This window comes from Macaca fascicularis, chromosome 6 (genome assembly GCF_037993035.2).
Source record: "Macaca fascicularis isolate 582-1 chromosome 6, T2T-MFA8v1.1".
Lineage (NCBI taxonomy): Eukaryota > Metazoa > Chordata > Mammalia > Primates > Cercopithecidae > Macaca > Macaca fascicularis.
In genome coordinates this window covers 43,178,214-43,200,451 of record NC_088380.1, presented here as the reverse complement: position 1 = coordinate 43,200,451, position 22,238 = coordinate 43,178,214, and the positions used below count along the sequence as shown (strand labels likewise).

The 22,238-nt window shown below is 36.3% G+C and overlaps 1 protein-coding gene and 1 non-coding gene across 3 annotated transcripts in view; one reads left to right on the top strand and one right to left on the bottom strand.

Moving 5' to 3' along the window:
• The first annotated feature begins 1,072 nt into the window (after positions 1-1,072).
• SELENOP (selenoprotein P) lies at positions 1,073-13,095 on the top strand. Of its 2 annotated transcripts, none has more exons than XR_006698694.2 (5): positions 1,073-1,129; positions 4,617-4,832; positions 5,871-6,083; positions 8,184-8,301; positions 11,640-13,095. It is a non-coding gene; the product is annotated as a selenoprotein P (transcript). The 2 variants fall into 2 exon arrangements; XR_006698695.3 differs by having other exon boundaries at positions 11,640-12,326.
• Positions 13,096-13,180: 85 nt separating this feature from the next.
• CCDC152 (coiled-coil domain containing 152) overlaps positions 13,181-22,238 on the bottom strand; it is a 46,457-nt gene continuing 37,399 nt past the window's right edge. Inside the window, exons 6-8 of the mRNA XM_005556814.4 lie at positions 16,006-16,133; positions 13,514-13,597; positions 13,181-13,303 (exon numbers count right to left, since the gene is read on the bottom strand). Coding sequence (XP_005556871.1) covers positions 13,181-13,303; positions 13,514-13,597; positions 16,006-16,133 — 335 coding nt within the window. The remainder of the gene's footprint in view (positions 13,304-13,513; positions 13,598-16,005; positions 16,134-22,238) is intronic.

Below are 22,238 nucleotides of genomic sequence, written 5' to 3'. Positions count from 1 at the left end.
AAGTTTCTTGAAAGGAAGGATAACATCTGAGTCTCTTTGTATTTCCTGCACCTTGTACAACAGTATTCAGCATATAGTAATCAGTAGTAGGGGATTATTTGGAAAAAAATTAATTGATGACAAAAGCAAGGCTTACTCGAAAACCATTGCTATCTAGGAATGACATCATTTGACACTGCTCCTTACCTCACCTACAGTGAGCATGCCAACTTACAAGCGTTACCGGAAAGAATTTACCCCCTTCTGAAATAGTAGGAATTATCTATTTCATTTGTACACCTTGAAATTTCCACACTTTTTCCATGCCCAACTACTACCATTAATTTTTATTTTTATGGTACTTACATTTGTAAAGATTTTATATTCAATTCTCAAAAAATCCTGTGGGATGCATAGGTCTTCTAGGAAGTATGACTTCCGTGACAATAAAAATGAGGCCTGATATCCCTCAGATAGGAAGTCTATTTTTCTATTTCCTTAAATTATAAAGAAAGGAGTAGGGGTCCTGTGAAATCCCATATGAATTCAAATTATACATGTAGAACACAATCGAGGTAAGTCTGTAACAACAGGAGACCAGAGTAACTTGTAACAGCAGGTGACTTTTCTAACAAAGGTCACACAGTGTGGGCTAAGCTAGCACCTCATCACTGCAAAAGGAAGCAAAACAAAAGGAAAAAAAAAACCATTTTCTTTTTCTTTTTCTTTTTTTTTAAAGCAGCAACATAATTCGCTGGCTCAGCAAATGTTTTTCCCTATTACAGTTTGGGGAAGAACGAGACTTGGAGGCCTTGTTTACCCTTAGCCCTTCCTCCCGCCCCCGACTGTACCATTAAATCCTAGATACTGGGGTGACTGAAAAGGATAGGGAATAAATAAGTAATTGTCAAAATGTTTTCCCTATATTATGCATGGCAGGACTTGCTACTTTCTTTTAAGTTGGTAACAATCAGTTCAGGGGTTTGCTCTGGTTGCAAGGTCACTGCAAGAATGAACATTGAACTTTGGACTATAGCTGAGGGGTGAGGTAAACAACAGGACTATAAATATCAGAATATGCGGCTGTGGCTTTGTGGAGCTGCCAGAGTAAAGCAAAGAGCAAGGAAGCAGGCTCGTTGGAAGGGGTTGTGTAAGTAGGAACTTCGTGTTTTCTGACACTTTATTCTTTTAGAGTTTGGTAAATATTTTTTGAGTCTGATAAAATGTTTTTTTCCCATAGAATAGATTTAGAAAACAGGTGGGTAGAGGAAATAAAAAAAAATAAAAGAGAAAAAGGATAAGAGTCTGAACTTGGGTGTGGTAGGTGAAGTTCCCAGTGGGCACATTTGACAGTTCTTGATTTCTGCCCTGTCTTCTGCACAGCTGAGAGCAGAGGAAGCTGGAAAAATCCAAACGTTTTATTCTATAATCTGTTGTGATGTTATGTAGGCAGTATTATATGTTCAAATTTAAATATTTTCCACTGAAAGGCAGAGTAAGAACAAATAGGGAAAAAACCCAGCCATTTGGATTGGAAGAGCAGACACTGAAATATGCTCATTCTAGTGTCGTAGAAATGTCCAGGGATATTGTGAGCAGTTTCAGAAAAAAAGGTGGTGGTGGAGTGGGGTACAGCAGGTTCAGTCCACAGTGCAAAAGTGATCACCGTTAAAGAAGCTCAAACCTATGTCACAATTAGGTGGTCTATGATTAAATGCAAAATTTTGTATTTTAAATGGTGAATGAGAGCATTCAGGTGAATTAGGGGCTTTCAGATGCTGGCCTAAAGTTCAGAGGTGGAGGACAGAGAAAGTTTGTGCATTTCCTGCTTTTTAATGAGGAATTTAAAATAAATGTAGGCCTGTATGTGGCCATCAAATCTAAGTTCTGCAATTGAAAAGTGGTGACGTTAGTGAAATTTACAACTACTTTTTCAATTCTTACTGGATTAGCTTCCAGAAAATCCAATTGTGTTATTTATCTTCACTATTTTTGTATAGCTGACAACTATAATTATTAAAGGTTTATTGTGTAAGAAATAATTTTAAGAAAGCAAAATCGAGCAGCCTGTTGATTCTAATGACAGAAGAAATCCATAAGTGTGAACTCTAAGCTACAACTCTCTGCCAATGGGTTATTTTTTCATCAAAAACCTAAATGAAGGAAATGAGTGAAATAGTCTTTTCATTTGTATTCACCATTCAGCTACTTGAAATACATGCTCTGGGCTGGGCACAGTGGCTCACACCTGTAATTCCAGCAGTTTGGGAGGCCGAGGCAGGCGGATCACGAGGTCTGGAGTTTGAGACCAGCCTGGCCCGTCTCTACCAAAAATACAAAAATTAGCTGGGCGTAGTGGTGGGCGCCTGTAATCCCAGCTACTTGGGAGACTGAGGTAGGAGAACTGCTTGAACCAGGGAGGTGAAGGTTGCGGTGAGCTGAGATTGCACTATTGCACTCCAGCCTGGGCGACAGAGCAAGGCTCTGTCTCAAAAAAAAAAAAAAAAAAAAAAAAAAAAAAAGGAAATATGTGCTCTGTGGCAAAGTGAAAAAATCAAATGCTGAATTTTTGTCAAGGTTCTATAACTACTGAATTTGTAGTCTAGGAAACAGAGAAACCCTAGCCATTCTATTAAGAAATAAAACAGCTTGAATTATTTTTATGTTCTCTTTGGCATCTTAGTGCGTGAACAAAAATAGTTGGCGGCTATAGTTATTACAAGGTGATCTGTCTAAAAACTCTCAATATATTGCAGTAGCTAAGATGTCATGCTTTGGATTTGATGGAACTAGTTTTAATCCAGTCTCTCTTGTGACTGACTTACTCTCTGTGTGATCGTAGACAAGCTACCTAAAGTCTTAGCCATGGTTTTTTTCAACTGCAAAAGGGGATAATGGTCACATAATTGTTTTAAGGATTCACTGACATGATATATAAAAGTGCTTAGAGCCACCTGAATATAGTTGTATAAAAGTTAAATAAACGTTAGCTATAATAAGGATAATTCTATTATCATTGTAAATACCATTCTAGAGGAATTTTCTAGAAATAGTCCAAATATATCTTCTTCTTCTTAAAATATTAGAATATTTTAAATGTTAGAATAAGTAGTTGGGGTGGCCTTAAATAAGTAAGTTAATTTGTCCTCTCTCTCTATCTCCCTCTCACCTCACTCTCTCTGTCTAGTTTTTTTCTCTTCCTTTAGTCAAGTTCTTATCAAGATATCATATACAGGTAGGAGTTTCGATGTGTTAAATAATGTGAAAGACAATCAGGGTTAAAAATTCTTCCAGTGCATTAAAGCCCAGATCAATCTGATTTTAGCTTTTCTATTCTCCTCTTAATTCTGGGCTCACTCTAAGTAATTTACCATTAGCTCCCCACCTCCAAAGAAATGCATCTGCTTTTAAAAATCTCAAATCAGTGCTTGAAAATGTATTGCCTTCCCAGTTTTCAAATTGTGTCCTGATCTCTCCCCACAGACTCTTACATCAAAATGAGCCTGAATTACTTGTGAGGATTTTTCTTTGCTCCTCTCTGCTGAATGTGTTCCTTTTTCTTATTACCTGTCTACAGTTCACCTGTTTTTGAACCTCTCTGTTTAGAGAGCTAGCCCTAGTTTTCAGGATATTTCTAGTCAGGTATTTAAAAACATTTTAACTTCGTTGCTCAGAGGAAGCATCTTTTTACCAAAGAAAGTGCTGTCTAGTCATAGGAATTTTCTAGTCATAGGAACTTTCCAATAAATAGGCTAATTGAGTGTGGATTTCAGTGAGTCTTATATGGTAGAGGGGGCGGTGATGTGCGATATTTCTACTTGGTTAGATACATAGAGCCAGACTTCAAGGAATAAGAGAAACAAAAGGGAGCCATGCCCAAGAGATTTATAAATATAGAATGTTTGAACTTGAAGAGCTAAGGGCCCGACATGAGCCACATTCATGTTGGTATACTGTCTTCTCTGCCATCACCTTTCTTCCTTGGTTCTCTTTTTTTGCTGGCTCTTTTCATTTCTGTGCAGAATTCTCTATTTATCCCTTTTTTCTTCTTTTCTTTTTTCTTTCTTTCTTTCTTTTTTTTTTTTTTTTTTGAGACTGCTCTGTTGCCCAGGCTGTAGTGCAGTAGCACGATCTCGGCTCACTACAAGCTCCGCCTTCCGGGGTCACACCGTTCTCCTGCCTCAGCCTCTGAGTAGCTGGGATTACAGGCGTCTGCCACCACGCCCGGCCAATTTATTTTTTTATTTTTTTATTTTTTTATTTTTAGTAGAGTTTCACCATGTTAGTCAAGAAGGTCTCGATCCGCTGACCTCATGATCCGCCCGCCTCGTTCTCCCAAAGTGCTGGGATTACAGGCGCGAGCCACCGCGGCCGGCCTATCCCTTTCTTCTTGGAGGATAGAAAGAACAGTCAGAACTTGGTGTGTCTCAAACAAAAGTCAGGTTGTGTTTGCAGAATGTTATATAAGTTACAGACTTATTTCTATAAGCCACAGTCTGAGCATAACTTTCTGGAGACAGAATTCATGGGCTAGGTATTTTTAGGGAGTGGAATTATGTCTGCAGGATTTATAGAAATTCATAGTTAGGACTGTGAAGTTAACTATGAAGAAGAGTGACAGGTTTTCTCTTTTACAGGACAGCCCCAGCAATGTGGAGAAGTCTGGGGCTTGCCCTGGCTCTCTGTCTCCTTCCATCGGGAGGAACAGAGAGCCAGGACCAAAGCTCCTTCTGTAAGCAACCCCCAGCCTGGAGCATAAGAGATCAAGATCCAATGCTAGACTCCAATGGTTCAGTGACTGTGGTCGCTCTTCTTCAAGCCAGCTGATACCTGTGCATACTGCAGGCATCTAAGTAAGACAGTCTTTCTGTGGCTTAAAATACCTTAAGGGGAGGGTTATTAGATACACACATGCATATAGACATAAAAGTGTAAACAATAACTTAAGTCACACTTTTGGAAAAACTATGTGTTTGCACAGAACATATTAGAAGAGAGAAACTAGGATGATACACACCAAAATGTTTACAGTGGGTTTCCTAGGGTTATGGAAATTTTTTCTTCTTTTTGTGGACCTATATTTTATAACTTCCTACTAAATATGTATTACTTGTGTAATGAAAATGTTCTAAAATGTACTTCTGCAAATAGAACAGTTACTTCAATACAAGAAGCAGAGAAGACTTTTGTCAGAGTAGAAAGAACACTAGGCTTGCTATCAAAGGTTTTGGGTTATTTAACAAATAAATATCAAATACATTTGTTGAGTTATTCACCAGATATTGATTGGGTGGAATTCTCCTTACAGTCATCCAATGGTATCTGTGCAGGATTGGTTCCAGGATCCCCCTCACACACCAAAATCCATGGAGCTCAAATCCCTTATATAAAATGGCATATATAAACTATGCACATATTTTCACATGCTTTAATCATCTCTAGATTACTTATAATACCTAACAGAATGTAAATGCTATGTAAGTAATTTTTATACTGTATTGTTTAGTGAATAATGAATGACATTTTAAAAAGTCTACATGTTCACTACTATAGATGCAGCCATCTTTTTTTTTCCAAATATTTTTTATCTGTGGTTGGTTGAATCCATTCTACCTATAAGATACATTTAAAATATATACACTTCATTGTGCTAATTTGAGAACTAAATGAGCCAATGTTTGTGTAAGCATAAGGTTTTAATTAAGCACAAGTTTTAAGTAATTCTAAAAATTAAAGTTTTAAAATCTTTCACAATAATATAAATAGGTGCAGTATGGATTAGTTAAAAATAAGAAGGAGAGTTTCACATAGAAAATTAAGGAAGAGGGAAAAACCACCAATCAAATCAAATGAGATTATTCATTTTATGTGTTTCTTCCCAAATATTTTAGATTGGAAGAACTGCGAGTAAAACTGGAGAAAGAAGGATATTCTAATATTTCTTATATTGTTGTTAATCATCAAGGAATCTCTTCTCGATTAAAATACACACATCTTAAGAATAAGGTTTCAGAGCATATTCCTGTATATCAACAAGAAGAAAACCAAACAGATGTCTGGACTCTTTTAAATGGAAGCAAAGATGACTTCCTCATATATGACAGGTTCGTACATACAGACAAACACATCCCAAATTTAAAAATGACTGTTTCGTATCTATTTATTTACTTCCCATCACACATAATAATCTTCTTTACTGTTAAATACAATGCCATATTTCAGTCTTCATCTCATATAATTTCTCTTTAGCATTTAGAAGTAAAAATAACTCCTTATTTTTGAAATACTCTCATTTTAAAAAATTTCTATGACACTATACGCTGCTGGTTTTCCCCACATCCCTCTTCTTCTTTCTCCTTCTCCACACTTCCTCCGCTTCCACCTCCTTATTTTCTTCCTCCCACATTCTTCCTTGGTTTATTCTGTATGTGTTTGTGTTATTCAGGGCTGTATAGGTTTCCTTCTGTTGACACTCTGCACATTTTACCTGAGCAATCTCATCTATCCCTTGATTACAATTACAACATATAGTAGGATGATCCCATATATATACACACAAAGGTGAAACACAATGACTGAACTCCAGACCAGTATATCTACTTCATAGATACATTCACAAACATCTTAAATTCAATTATTCAAATCTGTATTGATTATCTTCTCCTAAAACATGCTTATACTTTCACCTTTGTGTGATTTTTATATACAACCTATTGGAGGCAGATGCAGCCAACCACTAGGGCATATAATCCTATAATTTTCAGACCCTGCACTCCCAGTCATCATCCACCATTTTGCAGGACGTCACAAAAACCATCACGTATGGCAAGCTTGCTGCCATCTACCCCTTCAGAAAACTGTGTGACAGGAATGTATTACTGATTCCTTCCATCACACTTCCCACCTCGGGTCAATAATCAAATTCTATGGTTTCTTAATCTTGAGTATATTTATCTCCTATCCATAATTATTATCTCAAATTACTTCCCAGTGACCACTCCTCTAGATTTTTCCACTAATCTCTTCACTTGATTTCTTCTTGTTTTGTATTTAATAGTAAGTGATTTAAAATAATATATTTGCTTTTGTTTATTGTCAAATAGTTTATAAACTGTTTATTCACATTTATTTTTTTTTGAAATGACTTTTTAAAAAGTAAGGCATGTAAAAGATTTCACCATTCCAGGAGGAAAATACAGAAAATTGATTATCCCTGTAAATTGGCATTTTGGTTAAATAAAAAGAATGACCAATTTGTACATCCTGTACAATTCTAACCTAATTCTTTTGCAAATTAATAACTGTATCTTCTAATTAATTTTAATCTAAATAATTTTAAGGCTACATGCCTGAATTTCTGAACTGTAAAGTGAGTTATCACTTAAGCATGATCTGCACAAATCTACTTTTGATTCTATGAACAAATAAAACATTTATATTTTGAGGGAATCTCAATTCATGCATTATGCCATTATAAACATTCTTAGTTGGTGCTTTGTTTTCTTTGACTCTCCGGAGTCTGGTGAGCCCTACTTGGTCTCATACTAAATTTTAAAAAATTCACATTTCATTCTTTTAGGCCTTTAAACTTCTAATTTTCAGGATAACCTAAAAGTATAATCTTTTGATAGTCACATAAAACCATATATACTAGGTAAAATGTGGGCAAGAAGAACATTTTAACCCCACCATTTCTGACAATGCCACATGTTCTAATACTTTCATTGTGCTGAAATTTTCATTGCATTAGACACATTTTTAAATAAATGGGCTACTGGCCAAGGCTTGGAGATCTTTTTGTTATGTGATGATTTCTTGTTGTGTCAAATTTGTGCTGCCTTAGCAGTTATGACAAGCTCAAGTGATTTTCAGAGCCTAATTTATAAGTTAGTGGTTTGGGCACTGGTAGAATTTGTAAGTTAATCACAAAATTGTATTTGACCAAGTCACAATGATGACATTTTTGATATTATATAGTGACATATCTATAACTTCAAAATACTAGCATGTAGTGTTGCTACGACCTGACCTGGTGTGCAGTGACTGAGAGCTCATTTGTAGCTCTCACCCGAAGAAATTTAGTAAAGGGGTGAAAGGGTCTTAGTTATAACCATTAAACCTATAACGCCTATCCCAGACTGTATTTGAGTAAGATCATGATACAGAAAATATTATAATGACATTGTATTTGTCCTTTTTCTTAGATGTGGCCTTCTTGTATATCATCTTGGTTTGCCTTTTTCCTTCCTAACTTTGCCGTATGTAGAAGAAGCCATTAAGATTGTTTACTGTGAAAAGAAATGTGGAAACTGCTCTCTCACGGTATTTTTCTGAATTATTTTTCTGGGGAGAAAAGAGGAAATCTTTTAAGAGATTATCATGAAACACTAACTTATTTAGATAACTCAATGCTTTTGCAGGCGTACTAAAATAAATAACAATAATTTTTATAATTAAACACATATCCTGTCATCTAACCTTTACTTTATTTATTTATTATTATTATTATTTTTGAGAGGGAGTCTCGCTCTGTCGTCCAGGCTGGAGTGCAGTGGCGTGATCTCGCCTCACTGCAAGCTCCGCCTCCTGGGTTCACGCCAACTCTCCTGCCTCAGTCTCCCGAGTAGCTGGGACTACAGGTGCCTGCCACTATACTCGGCTAATTTTTTGTATTTTTAGTAGAGACGGGGTTTCACCCTGTTAGCCAGGATGGTCTTGATCTCCAGACCTTGTGATACGCCCGCCTGGGCCTCCCAAAGTGCTGGGATTACAGGCGTGAGCCACCGCGCCCGGCCTAACCTCTACTTTAAAATATCTTTTGAAGATCGATGTTGATGCCTTTATCTAGAAGGGCTTTAGAAATTAAAAGTCAATGTATTGTATTTCAGTTACCACCAAATGATGTTGCATGAGCATAAGCACTCAAAGAATTTAGTCAACACAAAAAAGCAACATTATTGTAGTATCCTGAACTTGTTAGCACAAGAACGTAGCAGTAGCAAAGCTTACCCACAGCATTACTTGGCATGGAACTGGGGCCAGAAACTACTTAATTTATTGAAGATGCAAGACTATCACATTTTTCCTGAAGCCCTTCCACTGTCTGCCCATCTGCAGTTTGAGTTTACTTCAGAATGGAATAAGTTTTCTACTCATTACTGATATTTATTTCCTAACAACCACGAAAATATTTCTTCCTTGTTATGAGAACTATATTTAAATCTTTTTTAAATATAAAAGGCACTCAAAGAATTTAATTTGTATTAACTAGACTTGTTTTCCTTCATAACAAAAAGGAAAATAATTCTAAACAATGTTCCATTGATAGGTCAGATTGGGAAAATTTGAACTTAGGTTTAAAAACAATTCTCAATTTTATTTGTAGGTTGTATTTCCTTCAGATTTTCCCCAGCTCTAAAGAAAGCTGCCTCAAATTTTTAACAAATTTAATTAATTAATTAATTAAGTTGTTAAGGAGTACAACAAGTTACTTACTCTAGTTATGTAATTTTCACATTTTAACCTTTATAATGATCTTTTGAGGGTTATTTTACTACTTTTAAAGATGAGGAGACTGAGGTAATGGAAGAAATACTAAGAGTAATGACAGAAAAGTACTAACTCAACCTGTACTAAGCTTTTATTAAATACTAACTATAATGATTCCTCGTATTTTGGGATTATTTCTGTATTTCTCATTTGTGCAAATGCTTGATAGTTATAAATATGCCCAGTTATATTGAAAAAGTCAGTACAAGTTACCAAAATATGCTTAAAATGTGTGGATCATCTGTAAATACGAATTACAGATGAGACACTATTATTATCTGATATACCAAATCAAATTGGAGTTTTTCTATTTCATTGTCTCCTAGATACCACTGATTATATGACATATTATCTTATGTACTATTTAGGAAAAAAAATGCTGCTAAATTAATTAAAGTAGGATACGGTGAGAAAACACCACCAACAGTGTGGTACATTCTAATTTTAGAGATATTAAAATCTAAAGAAATAAGCATCACAGAATCAGTAAAATATAGTAATTCATTTCTGAAATTAGACTACTGGCAAGGTGCGGTGGCCCATGCCTGTAATCCCAGCACTTTGGGAGGCCGAGGTGGATGAATCACGAGATCAAGAGATCGAGACCATCCTGGCCAACATGGTGAAACGCGATCTCTTCTAAAAATACAAAAATTAGCTGGGCCTGGCAGCACATATCTGTAATCCCAGCTGCTTGGGAGGCTGAGGCAGGAGAATCACTTGAACCTGGGAGGCGGAGGTTGCAGTGAGCCGAGGTAGTGCCACTGCACTCTAGCCTGGCGAAAAAGCCAGAATCTGTCTCTAAATAAATAAGCAAATAAACGAAAGAAATTAGACTACTACTATGGGTATTTGTGTTTGTTTAAACCTTGAACACTTTGAACATTATACAATATATTTTAAACATATATCAAATTGTTTATAACTTTGGAAGCAAACACTATTAGCTTCTAATGTAGAAGTAATTCAGAAATAACCAAATAAAGTGCCACTTAGTAGTTGTATGCTAAAATTTAATTAAATTTATAACCTTTTAAAACCTTCAAAACATCAAAAGCATATCACTTAGTGAGTCTTTGGGTTTCTAAGTTGATTTTGCAGTTTTATTTACAAATTAGTCTTAGATTGAGATTTAATGTTACATTTCTGTATCTATAGGTTTTGATTCTCTGATTGGTAGGTACCACAAAACAATAAAGACTTCCAGTAAATTAAAGAACTAGGATCATGCAGAAAGGATATTACGGTCAGTGGGTGTCAGGCAGTAATTTGCTATTTTCAGCTGACAGCCTTATGGTAGGGAGACATTAGAAAAGCTTTGGTGAAGTTCAGAACGTTTCCTGGCATAGGATGAAGTATGAAAAACTAACACATTTGAGCAGAGTTTATTAGCATTTTTGAATTATCAGAGATAAATTAATATTAGATTACAGTATCATATAGTATTAGATGAGATGCACTGTTGACACAGGTGCAGAAGTTTCCATAGAGTTCAACTGATTTTCTTATTTTTTTTGTTTTTTTGAGATAGGGTCTGACTCTGTCACCCAGGCTGGAGTGCAGTGGCACCATCTGAGCTCACTGCAACCTCCACCTTGTGGGCTCAAACAATCCTCCCACCTCAGCCTCCCAAGTAGCTGGGACTACAGGCATATGCCTCCACGCCCAGCTAATTTTTGTATATTTTGCAGAGACGCGGTCTCGCCATGTTGCCCCGGCTGGTCTCCGACTCCCGAGCCCAAGCAATCTGCTCGCCTTGGCCTCCCAAAGTGCTGGGATTACAGGCATGAGCCACCATGCTCGGCCCAGGTCAACTGAATTTAGGATTTGATATTAAATTGATTTTCCTGCAATCTAAGTTCCTTTTGCCAGTTTACTTCATTTGCTTCTGCAAATATAAGTACAGTGGTTTGGCTTTCTTTTTAAGCCTTTAATAAAATGTCTAGGTGTTGAGACTAACATCAGACTCTTTCTCATTACTATAATAAAAAGCGAGCTTGATTCTAATTAACTACTTAGAATTTCACATACATTAGCTCTACAAATCATTTTTCATGCATTATTCCTATATCTATAAACTTGCTAATAAGTGATTTATAAATTTGTTCCAGACTCTCAAAGATGAAGACTTTTGTAAAAGTGTATCTTTGGCTACTGTGGATGAAACAGTTGAAGCTCCACAGCCCCATTACCATCATGAGCATCATCACAATCAGGGACATCAGCACCTTGGCAGCAGTGAGCTTTCAGAGAATCAGCAACCAGGAGCACCAGATGCTCCTACTCATCCTGCTCCTCCAGGCCTTCATCACCACCATAAGCACAAGGGTCAACATAGGCAGGGTCACCCAGAGAGCTGAGATATGCCAGGAAGTGAAGGTTTACAACATCTACAAAAGAAGCTCTGACGAAAGAGATGTATAAATCAATTACTCTGTAAATTGCCCAAAGATTCAGAGCTGGCTCCTAGGAGCTGATGCTGCCATTGTCGACATCTGATATTTGAAAAAACAGGGTCTGCAATCACCTGACAGTGTAAAGAAAACCTCCCATCTTTATGTAGCTGACAGGGACTTTTGGCAGAGGAGAACATAACTGAATCTTGTCAGTGACGTTTGCCTCCAGCTGCCTGACAAATAAGTCAGCAGCTTGTACCCACAGAAGTCAGTACCAATTGACGCTGAAAGAGTAAGGCAAAAAAGTGAGAATGATCTTCAAACTAAATATTTGAAATAGGACATACTCCCCAAATCAGTCTAGACACAATTTCATTTCCAGCACTTTTAGAAACTACCAAATTAGTAAACCAGAAATAGAAATTAGATTTGTGCAAACATGAAGAAATCTAGTGGATTGGCTTCCAGATTTTAAATTTTATGTCATAGAAATATTGACTCAAACCATATTTTTTATGATGGGGCAACTGAAAGGTGATTGCAGCTTTTGGTTAATATGTCTTTTTTTTTCTTTTTCCAGTGTTCTATTTGCTTTAATGAGAATAGAAACGTAAACTATGACCTAGGGGTTTCTGTTGGATAGTTAGCAATTTAGAATGGAGGAAGAACAACAAAGACATGCTTTCCATTTTTTTCTTTACTTATCTCTCAAAACAATATTATCCTTGTCTTTTCAATCTTACACTTTTAACTAATAAGTGGATTTTGTATTTTAAGATCCAGAAATACTTAGCACATGAATATTTTGCTATAAAAGCATATATAACTATGTTTTAAATATCCATTTATCTTCTGTATATCTAAGACTTATATCCTTATTTTTACTATCACACATGAATAAAGCCTTTGTCTCTTTCTTTCTCTAATGTTGTATCACACTCATCTAAAACTTGAGTGACTGTCTTAAAAGATATACGGGGAAAGATAAAGAATATTGTCTGTCTCTATATTGCTTAGTAAGTATTTCCATAGTCAATGATGGTTTAATAGGTAAACCAAACCCTATAAACCTGACCTCCTTTACGGTTAATACTATTAAGCAAGAATGCAGTACACAATTGGATACAGTATGGATTTGTCCAAATAAATTCAATAAAAACCTTAAAGCTGACTTTTTTGTTATGTAGGCTGTATGTGTATATTGAAACTTTCTATTGCTTTTAAATAAATACCAACTAATGAATTTACTGCTAAGCTCAAAACCGTCTACGCTTAAGGTGAGAATCTTTGTCAACAGAAAGGCGTTGCTCTAAATCTCGAATGGTATTACGAAGAATTGCAATCTCCTTGTTTTTTTCTTCTTGAAAATGTTGCAGTTTCTAAACAAAACAAAAAATTTGTTATTACAATTCAGAAATAATGAAATTTAGTACAAGGAACAACAAAATAACAATAAAGAGATACACTTCTGCTATAAATTGGTATTTAAAAAAATACCTTACATTGTTAATAAGAATTAGATGATTTTTATAGAAACATGCTTAGAAAGTTTTCTTAAGCAACGAATAATGAGAGGAAAACTCACATACCCTTCTGTAGATACTTTGTGGCAAAGCAGTAGAATCCGGATATGATTTTGATTTAGTCTGAACTCTTGCTAGTTTGGCATCAAACTGAATCAAATTGAAAAAGTTATTGAAACTCTAGACAATTAGAAACAATTGTTTCTATAATTATAGTCCATGATATCCTTTGACATGTAATCTGTAATTTAGGTGTAAATTACAACAATAGACAATAGAAAAATCTTTCTTTAAGAAATAATTTTTCAGAAAGAGTGAAAAACAGAAAAACAAGATTATTGCATGGTAAAATTACCTGGAGAGGTTTTTTTTTTCTTTTCTTTTTTTAAAAGTACCAAATGCCTGGGCACTACTTTAGAGATTCTGGTGTGCAGCTAGCATCATTTTTTTCTCAAAACATCATGTGATTCTACAGTGCAATCAGGGTTTAGAATCTAGTTTAACTTAAAGATAGGTAAAAATATTTTTACATTAAAATGAGTGCATTATGAGGAAAATGTAATAAACAGTCATGGGAGAAAACCTCACATAGCTTTCTGCAGGAACTTTGAGGCTAAACAGTAGAATTTGAATACGATCTTGTCGATATAGTTTGAACCCTTGCTGGTTTGAATTAAACTGAATCAGATTTAAAAAGTTCTCATAGGCCATTCTTACAGGTCAGATTTTTTGTTTTTGCACAATATTCCATTGTATAACTCTTCTCTTCAGATTTAGTTAACATAGCCTCTCTGAGGACTAAGAATAAACTCTGAGATTATGTTCTGGTTTGAGGAGAGAAATGGTTAAGTACAATGAAAACAAATAACAAGGAGCTCTGTATACTAGTTAAATAATAGACCAGTGATAAGGCCCAAATGGCAAACAAAATGCGAATTTCCAGACAGAGGAGGATTAGAAGTTGGTGGTAGATCTTGAAACATGGCCTATTAATTTCATTTGGCCATTCAGCCTTTCCTGTGGTTTGTGGTACACTTGTGGTAGCAGCAGCAGCAAAGAGCATCTAAAGTCAACATCAGTCCTCTTTCTGCCCAATAATTACACATGGTACCTCACCAAGTACCCTGGGGATTCCAAAGTTTCAGGAATATGAATAGTATGTGATTTTAATTAAGACTTGTGAATTCTTACAAGGTAAAATGAAAGCTGGGGTGGGGGCAAGCAACGGAAGAATGATGGAAGGGTAGGTTGATAGAGTCTAGAAAAAATTTAAAGGACAAATATTTTGTCAAAGTACATTTGAGATTGTGATATCTGGTTAAGAGAACTACTCAAGACTGTTTTTTTGTTTTTGTTTTTGTTTTGTTTTTTGAGACAGAGTTTCGTTCTGTTGCCCAGGTTGGAGTGCAGTGGTGCAACTCAGCTCACTGCTAAGTTGCCTCCCAGGTTCAAGTGATTCTCCTGCCTCAGCCTCCTGAGTAGCTGGGATTACAGGTGTCTGCCATCATGCCTGGCTATTTTTTGTATTTTTTTAGTACAGGCGGCTTTCACCATGTTGGCCAGGTAGGTCTGGAACTCCTGACCTCAGGTGATCCTCCTGCCTCGGCCTGCCAAAGTGCTGGGATTAAAGGTGTGAACCACCGCAGCCGACTTACTCAAGACTCTTGAGCAAAGAGCTAGAGACTCAGCCTTTGAGATGCCCTATTTGAAGTCCCTTTAAGAAATTTTTTTAGGAATTTGGTTTGTTTGCCCCAAGGATATATATTCTTCCAGAAAGTCATTAGGAAGAAATTTGTCCTTTTTATGAGAAATAAAGCAAAAGAAATTTCTAGTTGGTTGCTGGGATTCGAAAAATTTCTGCTGGGACGAGAATAATGTGAAGCGCTACAAACATTCTTCCCATGCTGGAATGGTAGAAATTATGAAACCCGCATAGAATTTACCATAAAATGCAGATAATCCTTGAGTTTTCTGTCGGGGAAATGTGAGTGCTAAAAATACAACAGCTAAAATAAAGTTTCACTGTATTGGTTTAATAGCCAATTAGATACACTGAAGATAGAATTAGTAAGCTGGAGAATAGGTTAGAAGAAAATATCTACCCTGAGACAGGGAAAAACAAGAAAATGACATATACAGAAAAGAGCATATGAGATATAGGAACTGGTAGTAAAGTCTATGAAAGGCTGTTGTCTCTCACCTAGTGTTGGGCCTAAAGTTGCTGCAGTCAGAAAGGCCTGCAGTTAAAAAGAAAAGTTGGATGTCAAGTGGGAAACACTGAGAAGAAAAGTTCTCAGAGGAAGCAATATCCTTTCTAAAAACCAGGACCTTTGGAACAACTCAAGGGTCCACTTTCAGGTCAAGTACTGAAAGGCAATGCAGATGACAATTGTATGGTATGTGATTACTGCAATCATTTGATGGAGAATAAGCATGTGTGAAGCCCTCTCACAGAATTGCTTCTAATCCTAAAATGTATCTCACTGTGATGAAAAACAATCAAAGTACAGTTTAGACTAAGGGGTGTGTCCTCAAGTTTAGCAGACTCAAACACTTACCTCTAGCTGTAGCTTGATTATTTCATTTTGCTTTTCTTTTTCTTGACTTCTTAGCTTTGCATTTAACTCTGAAATTTCCATCTCCTTTTTCTCTATTAGTTCTTTGTGCTTTTCTTCGTTTAATTCAACTGGATAAAATGAAATAAATAAAATTCATTCATTAAAAATTTCAAAAGTATTATAAGCTTGTATTTCTTTAGTGCTTAAAATCATTCCTAAGAAAGTAAATTTTATTAGTGAAACATATTTTAGAAATGGTTTACGTATAGAATAGCTTTTCTATATTTTTTACAAGACCCTGAATAATGTTTGAGACACACAGGTCACTTGCCAAATATTTTTGAATGAATAAGGTAATTTAAACTATTAAACATCAAAGTACTAGAAAATAAATGGAAGATACAGTGGTTGAAGAGGGACACAAAGCCTGAGTTTCTAGGTATGAAGGCTCAAACTACTGGATGACCAGAGCTACATGAAGTCCCTGCTATACTATTCCATATGATCAGGCCATTCTCATGTTCACATCATGTCTTTATGCTTTATCAAATTTCTTCTTCTCCCAACTTTCTTATTCCTGTTAATGACACCATGACATCTAGGATGAGAGGCTCAAGAAAATCTTTGATTTTTAACGAGAAAGGAGACAGTCTACAAGCCCCACAAATGAAGGGCTTCCTAGCTTTCTGATATATTTAGATAATAAACTTGTAGATTCTACTCTGTATGATTTAAGACCTTTGAAATCGGTTGAAATTTGCCTTTTCATTTATGACATGGTCAACTTTCTTAAATGTTCCATGCACACTTGAAAATAATACATATTCTGCACTTATTGGGTATATTATTTATGTCAATTAGTATCAGTTGTTTATTTTGTTGTTTAAATTTTCTATATCATTACTAATTTTGCATATTTGTATGTACTTTTCTACCACTAAAAGGTGAATTAAAGTCTCTATGATTGTGGATTTGTCTGTCACCTACTAGTTCTGCAAATTTTATTTGGTGCATACACATTTAGAATTGTTGTTTTATTTCCATGGTAGATCGAACACTTTACATCATAAAATATCCACCTTTTGCTCTAGTATTGCTTCTTGCTTTAAAGCATATTTTGTCCAATATTAGTATAGCTATGCCAGCTTCATGTTGGCTATGATTTGCATGATACATTCTTTTCCATCTTTTATTTTAAATCTTTCTATAGCTCTGTATTTTAGGTATATTGAAAGCAGCATAGTAGCAGATTTTAATATTTATTCAATCTGGCAATCTTTGTCTTTTAATTGGAAATTCATTCAAGTTTAATTTAATGCATTTAGTAATATATTTGGGTTTAAATCAACTAGCTTATTATTTGTTGGCTTTTACATTTTGTGTTCATTTCTCCCTCTTTTCTTATTTTCATTTGCACAGAATAACTATTTTTACTTCCTTTTTTCCTCCTCTATTAGATTGATAATGATTAGTTTGATAAATAATCTTTTATTCTTTCTTTAGTGGTTACCTTAGAGTTTATAACATGCATACTTGACTTATTAGAATTTAATAAAATTAGTAGTTTTATCACTTTATGGACACGATACAAACCTTAAAAACTTTAACTCCATTTATTCCCCCTTTTATCTTTGGTGTTTTTGTACTATGTTAATTTAGCTAAATTAGAACTATGTTTCCCAGAATTCCCTTTTCTATATGTTCTAAGGTAGAGTTAGCCATAAGAGAAACGTCCACAAGATTTGAAAGATGGAAGTATAGCAAGAACTAATTTGCTCTGATGTTTAGTAGAGGATGCTGGGCAGTGTTTCAGTTCACACGTGGTGTTGCTGGCCTTCTGGCTCACCAAATCAGCAGCTATTATTTTTTGAAGGCCAGTGTAGAGCCCCAGGGAATGCTGCAATTTATACAAGTTGTCACTTATCAATGGATCATCTCAGTGATAAGGAAAAACATTTGGTTCCACAACTTCTTAAGCTCCCACCAGATTTCTTTTTTTAGTTGCTAGAAGTCTCAGGCCAGGTGTCCTTGAAGCTCAATGGCGTAGGGCACCATCTTTTCCTGCAAGTTGTCATGTCATTAAGGTTGAAGGAGGTAGAAGAAAGATGCAAATTCCAGTTCGTTCTCAGTATTTCCACTTGACATCCAACTTTTCTTTTTACCTGCAGGCCTTTCTGACTGCAACTTTAGGCCCAACACTAGACGAGAGACAACAGCCTTTCATAGACTTTACTACCAGTTCCTATGTCTCACATGCTCTTTTCTGTATATGTTGTTTTCTTGCTTCTCCCTGTCTCAGAGTAGATATTTTCTTCTAACCTGTTCTCCAGCTTACTAATTCTATCTTCAGTGTATCTAATTGGCTATTAAACCAATACAGTGAAACTTTATTTTTACCTACTATGTTTTCAGCACTTACATTTCCATCTATTTCTCTAGCATAATTTTCAGTTCTCCATAAAAATTCCCCAAGTCCAGTTGAGCTTGGTGGCTGACACCTGTAATCCCAGCACTTTGGGAGGCCGAGGCGGGTGGATCACCTGAGGTCAGGAGTTCAAGACCAGCCTGGCCAACATGGTGAAATTCTATCTCTACTAAAAATACAAAAATTAGCCGGGCATGGTGATGTGTGCCTGTGGGCCCAGCTACTCGGGAGGCTGATGCAGAAGAATCGCTTGAACCTGGGAGGTGGAGGTTGCAATGAGCTGAGATGGTAACACTGCACTCCAGCCTGGGTGACAGAGTGAGACTGTGTCTCCAAAAAAAAAAAAAAAAAAAATCCCCAAGTTCTTTACTTCTTTGATTATATTAATCAGAGTCATTGTAAATTATATATCTGATAATGCCATTATCTGGATCATAAATGAATTTATTTCCTTTTAAAAATGTTTATAATTGAGCTTGCTTAGGTTTTTATATTTTTAAAGTCAGATTTACTGCAGCATAATTCATATATAGCAAAATCTCTCTCTGTATATAAAGGTGTACAGTTTGATGAGTTTCAAGAACCATATACAAGAATCTAACCATCAACATAATCAGGTAAAATTTTTCTGTCATTTCAAAAGGAGCCCTTGTGCCCCTTTATAATCTATCCTTTTGCTCAAATACTGGCAAACCTTGATCTGATTTTTGTCACCATAATTTTCTCTTTTTCAAGAATGTTGTATAAACTGAATTATATAGTGTGTGGACTTTTGTGTCTGGCTTGTTTGATTTAGCATATTGCTTCTGAAGTGATCATATTGTTGAATGTATCAGTAGTTTGTTCCTTTTATTGCTGAGTAATTTCTATTACATGGATGTACCATGATTTGTTTATTTATGTTAATGGATTTGCTCGATTTCAGGTTTGGGCCATGATGAATAAAGTTGCTGTAAACATTCACAAGCAGGACTTTGTGTACACATATGCTTTCATTCCTCTTGGGTAAATACCCAGGAGTGCGAATGCTGGGTCAGATGGTGTGTTATGTGGCAGCCATGACAATGAGCCTCTCAGATCTCAGGAATCCTAACTGATCACTTGCCCCAGCTCCTGCACTCTAAAATCCATTCCTACATTTAAGCTGAGGCCATGCTTCTATGGTTGCAACTAGTCAATGACAAGGTATGGAAGGAATATTACTGTGGGCCAATTCTTGAGAGATGTGGGATTCATTCACAGGTGAATTTGGATCAATGACTCTCCAGGGGCTTTACCTAACTTAGGACCGCACTGTAGCCTAAGACTTTTAAAAACCTAATCTTTCTTTCTCTCTTTCCTTCACAGAAGTTAGAGCTGCATTATGGATTGGCAGCTTACCTGGCTTTCTCTAATTCCCTCCCCATTTCTTCTCATAAGCATTCCTCCCAAAATAAATCTCTTGAATGTCTACTCCCATCTTGATGTTTCCTTCTTTAAGGACCTGAACTAGCACAAGGAAACAGGTATAATGGGGTTCTAAGATTGGCTCACTTACCACTTTCTGGGCAATGAGGAAGCCATCCTTAGTGGTATGTGGAGTACTGGTAGTTCCTAGTATACAATGGTGTTACAATTACTACAGATTTCACTAGAAGTAATCTGGAAAGATGTCCTGGTGGTGGTGGGGAATGCCTTGCAAGGCATTAATTATCATTAAGACATTTGAAATATGGATGAAAATAATGCCCACAAAGCCAGTAGAGTTACCTGGTTACTGCTAAATTAAACTGATGTTCTACTAAAGGATAATGAGAAATTGAGGGCTGCTAGCAAAAGGGTACAGAATTAAAGAATAAATGTGAGAGTGAGAGATCTCTTTGGTAGCTTACAAACATGCTCTTACCTCTGGTAATGAAACATCAAACACAACTAAGCAACAGAAAAATCTAATAGATTTGAAGAACTCCAGAGATGTTTAAATGCTTAGTCAAAGCAGGTCTACTATAATAAAATTTGGACCCTGGTTGGAAAGACCTGAGATTCTGAAAAACAGAATGGAAATACTTGGATGGATGCCTCTGAGGATGCTAGCTCTAAAGATTTCCCTAAGCACTTGGAGTCTGAAGAGGTGGCCCACTCTTTCCTAGTAAAAGCTAGCAATTCCCCTGTGGTGGAGGATGCAGAGGCTCCTCTCAGAAGCTGCCTCAATCTCCTCTTTTGGCTGCTAGGCCAATAACTAGGGTCAAGATGCACCATAACTTGGCTGGGAGATAAGGGAGAAAAGTGATTATATCTAAAAGTATCAACAAGAATTATTTAGGTTGTATTAGGAAGAGCTATGTGAGTACCCCTGAGAACAGATTTTGAGGCTGCTGGATCAAAGAATATAGAAAGTAAGACTAGGTAAGCAAGAATTCATTGACTCAACATTACTCTTTAGGGACAACAGACATAACATCCTAGCAAGGGCCTCAGGAGATGGGGCAAATGCTCTGCTAGAGTGGCCTTAAACCTCTAAAGAAAGCAATGATCAAAGCTGAGTGAAGTGAAAATATCTGAGCTGCCTGACAGATAGTAAAGAAAGAAATAAGGAGGCTGTAGAAAGTTGGCATGCTAGTATGAATATATTACATGAGGTAAGACAACCTACAAAAGGATTATGTTCTTCAGGAGGGTCCAGAAGACACATTATTAGCCGAGGCCACCAGAAATGTGCTGGTGAGGGGTAAAAAAGTATCACAAAAAATTCAGTGGTCAGTCTCCTTTGCAAGCCAGTGTTGACAGTAAAATAGGTTGCCATAGAGCTAGATTGATTAATATCCATGGGGATGGGATGCCTCTCCACCACAAAGTAATAAATGCCAGATGATAGAGCTTAACTGCCAAAAGGCAGGAGACCACAATTACCAAATTACCAGGAAGGCTGGAGAGTAGCCAAAAAGACTTGATGTGAAGATAGTTGTAGAGATAGTTAATAGATGGACAACCAATTCTGCTTAACAGGTACTATAATTTAAAAAAATCAAAAATGGAAGAACACAAGGCTTAGGGTACATGCCTTAATTAAAAAATTATCATTCTTTTCTCGGTTCCCAGACCTGACCCAATTTTGGGATCTGGAACCCATTGGCTAAGTATATGGTCAGGTCACCAGGAAGAACACTTAAATACTTCTAGGTATCCCTTTAGGAAGAGAGGCCAACAAGAACTATAGAAGACTTGCTACATGAACTCATGTAGAGAAAAAACTAGTGTAGTACAGTAGGTGGAGTGTTGTAGCCATGATAATACACCTTTCAGATCTCCAATTTCAGAGAGCATAACTGGCTCACTGGGTTCATGACCATGTTTATGCTGAGGTCATACTTCTCAAGACCTACTCCCAGTCAATGACTGAGCTTGATAGGGCTATGAAGGCAAGCTTATTCCTGAAAGTTGCAGAACTCATTTAATGGGCAAATTGGGCTCAACTTTGTTGAAACTTTTTTAGAAATATGTCACAATCTAACACTTTCCCTACCCAAGATTCCTTCCTTTCTTCTCTTCTTCACGGAGGTTAAACATGTATTACAGACTGACAGCTTACCTAGTCTCTCCTGGTTCCCTTCCCATTTACTCTCACAAATTTTTTCCCCAATAAACTTCTCAAATGTCTAACCCTGTCTTGGCATCTGTTTCACAGAGGACCCAAGTTAACTCATTGCATTTTTTAAAAACTGCCAAACTATTTTTAAAGTGACTGTACCATTTTATAGTGCCACTAATAATGTTTCAGAGTTCCAGTTGCTCCATTTGGCATTATCAACATGGCACTGATAATTTTTAA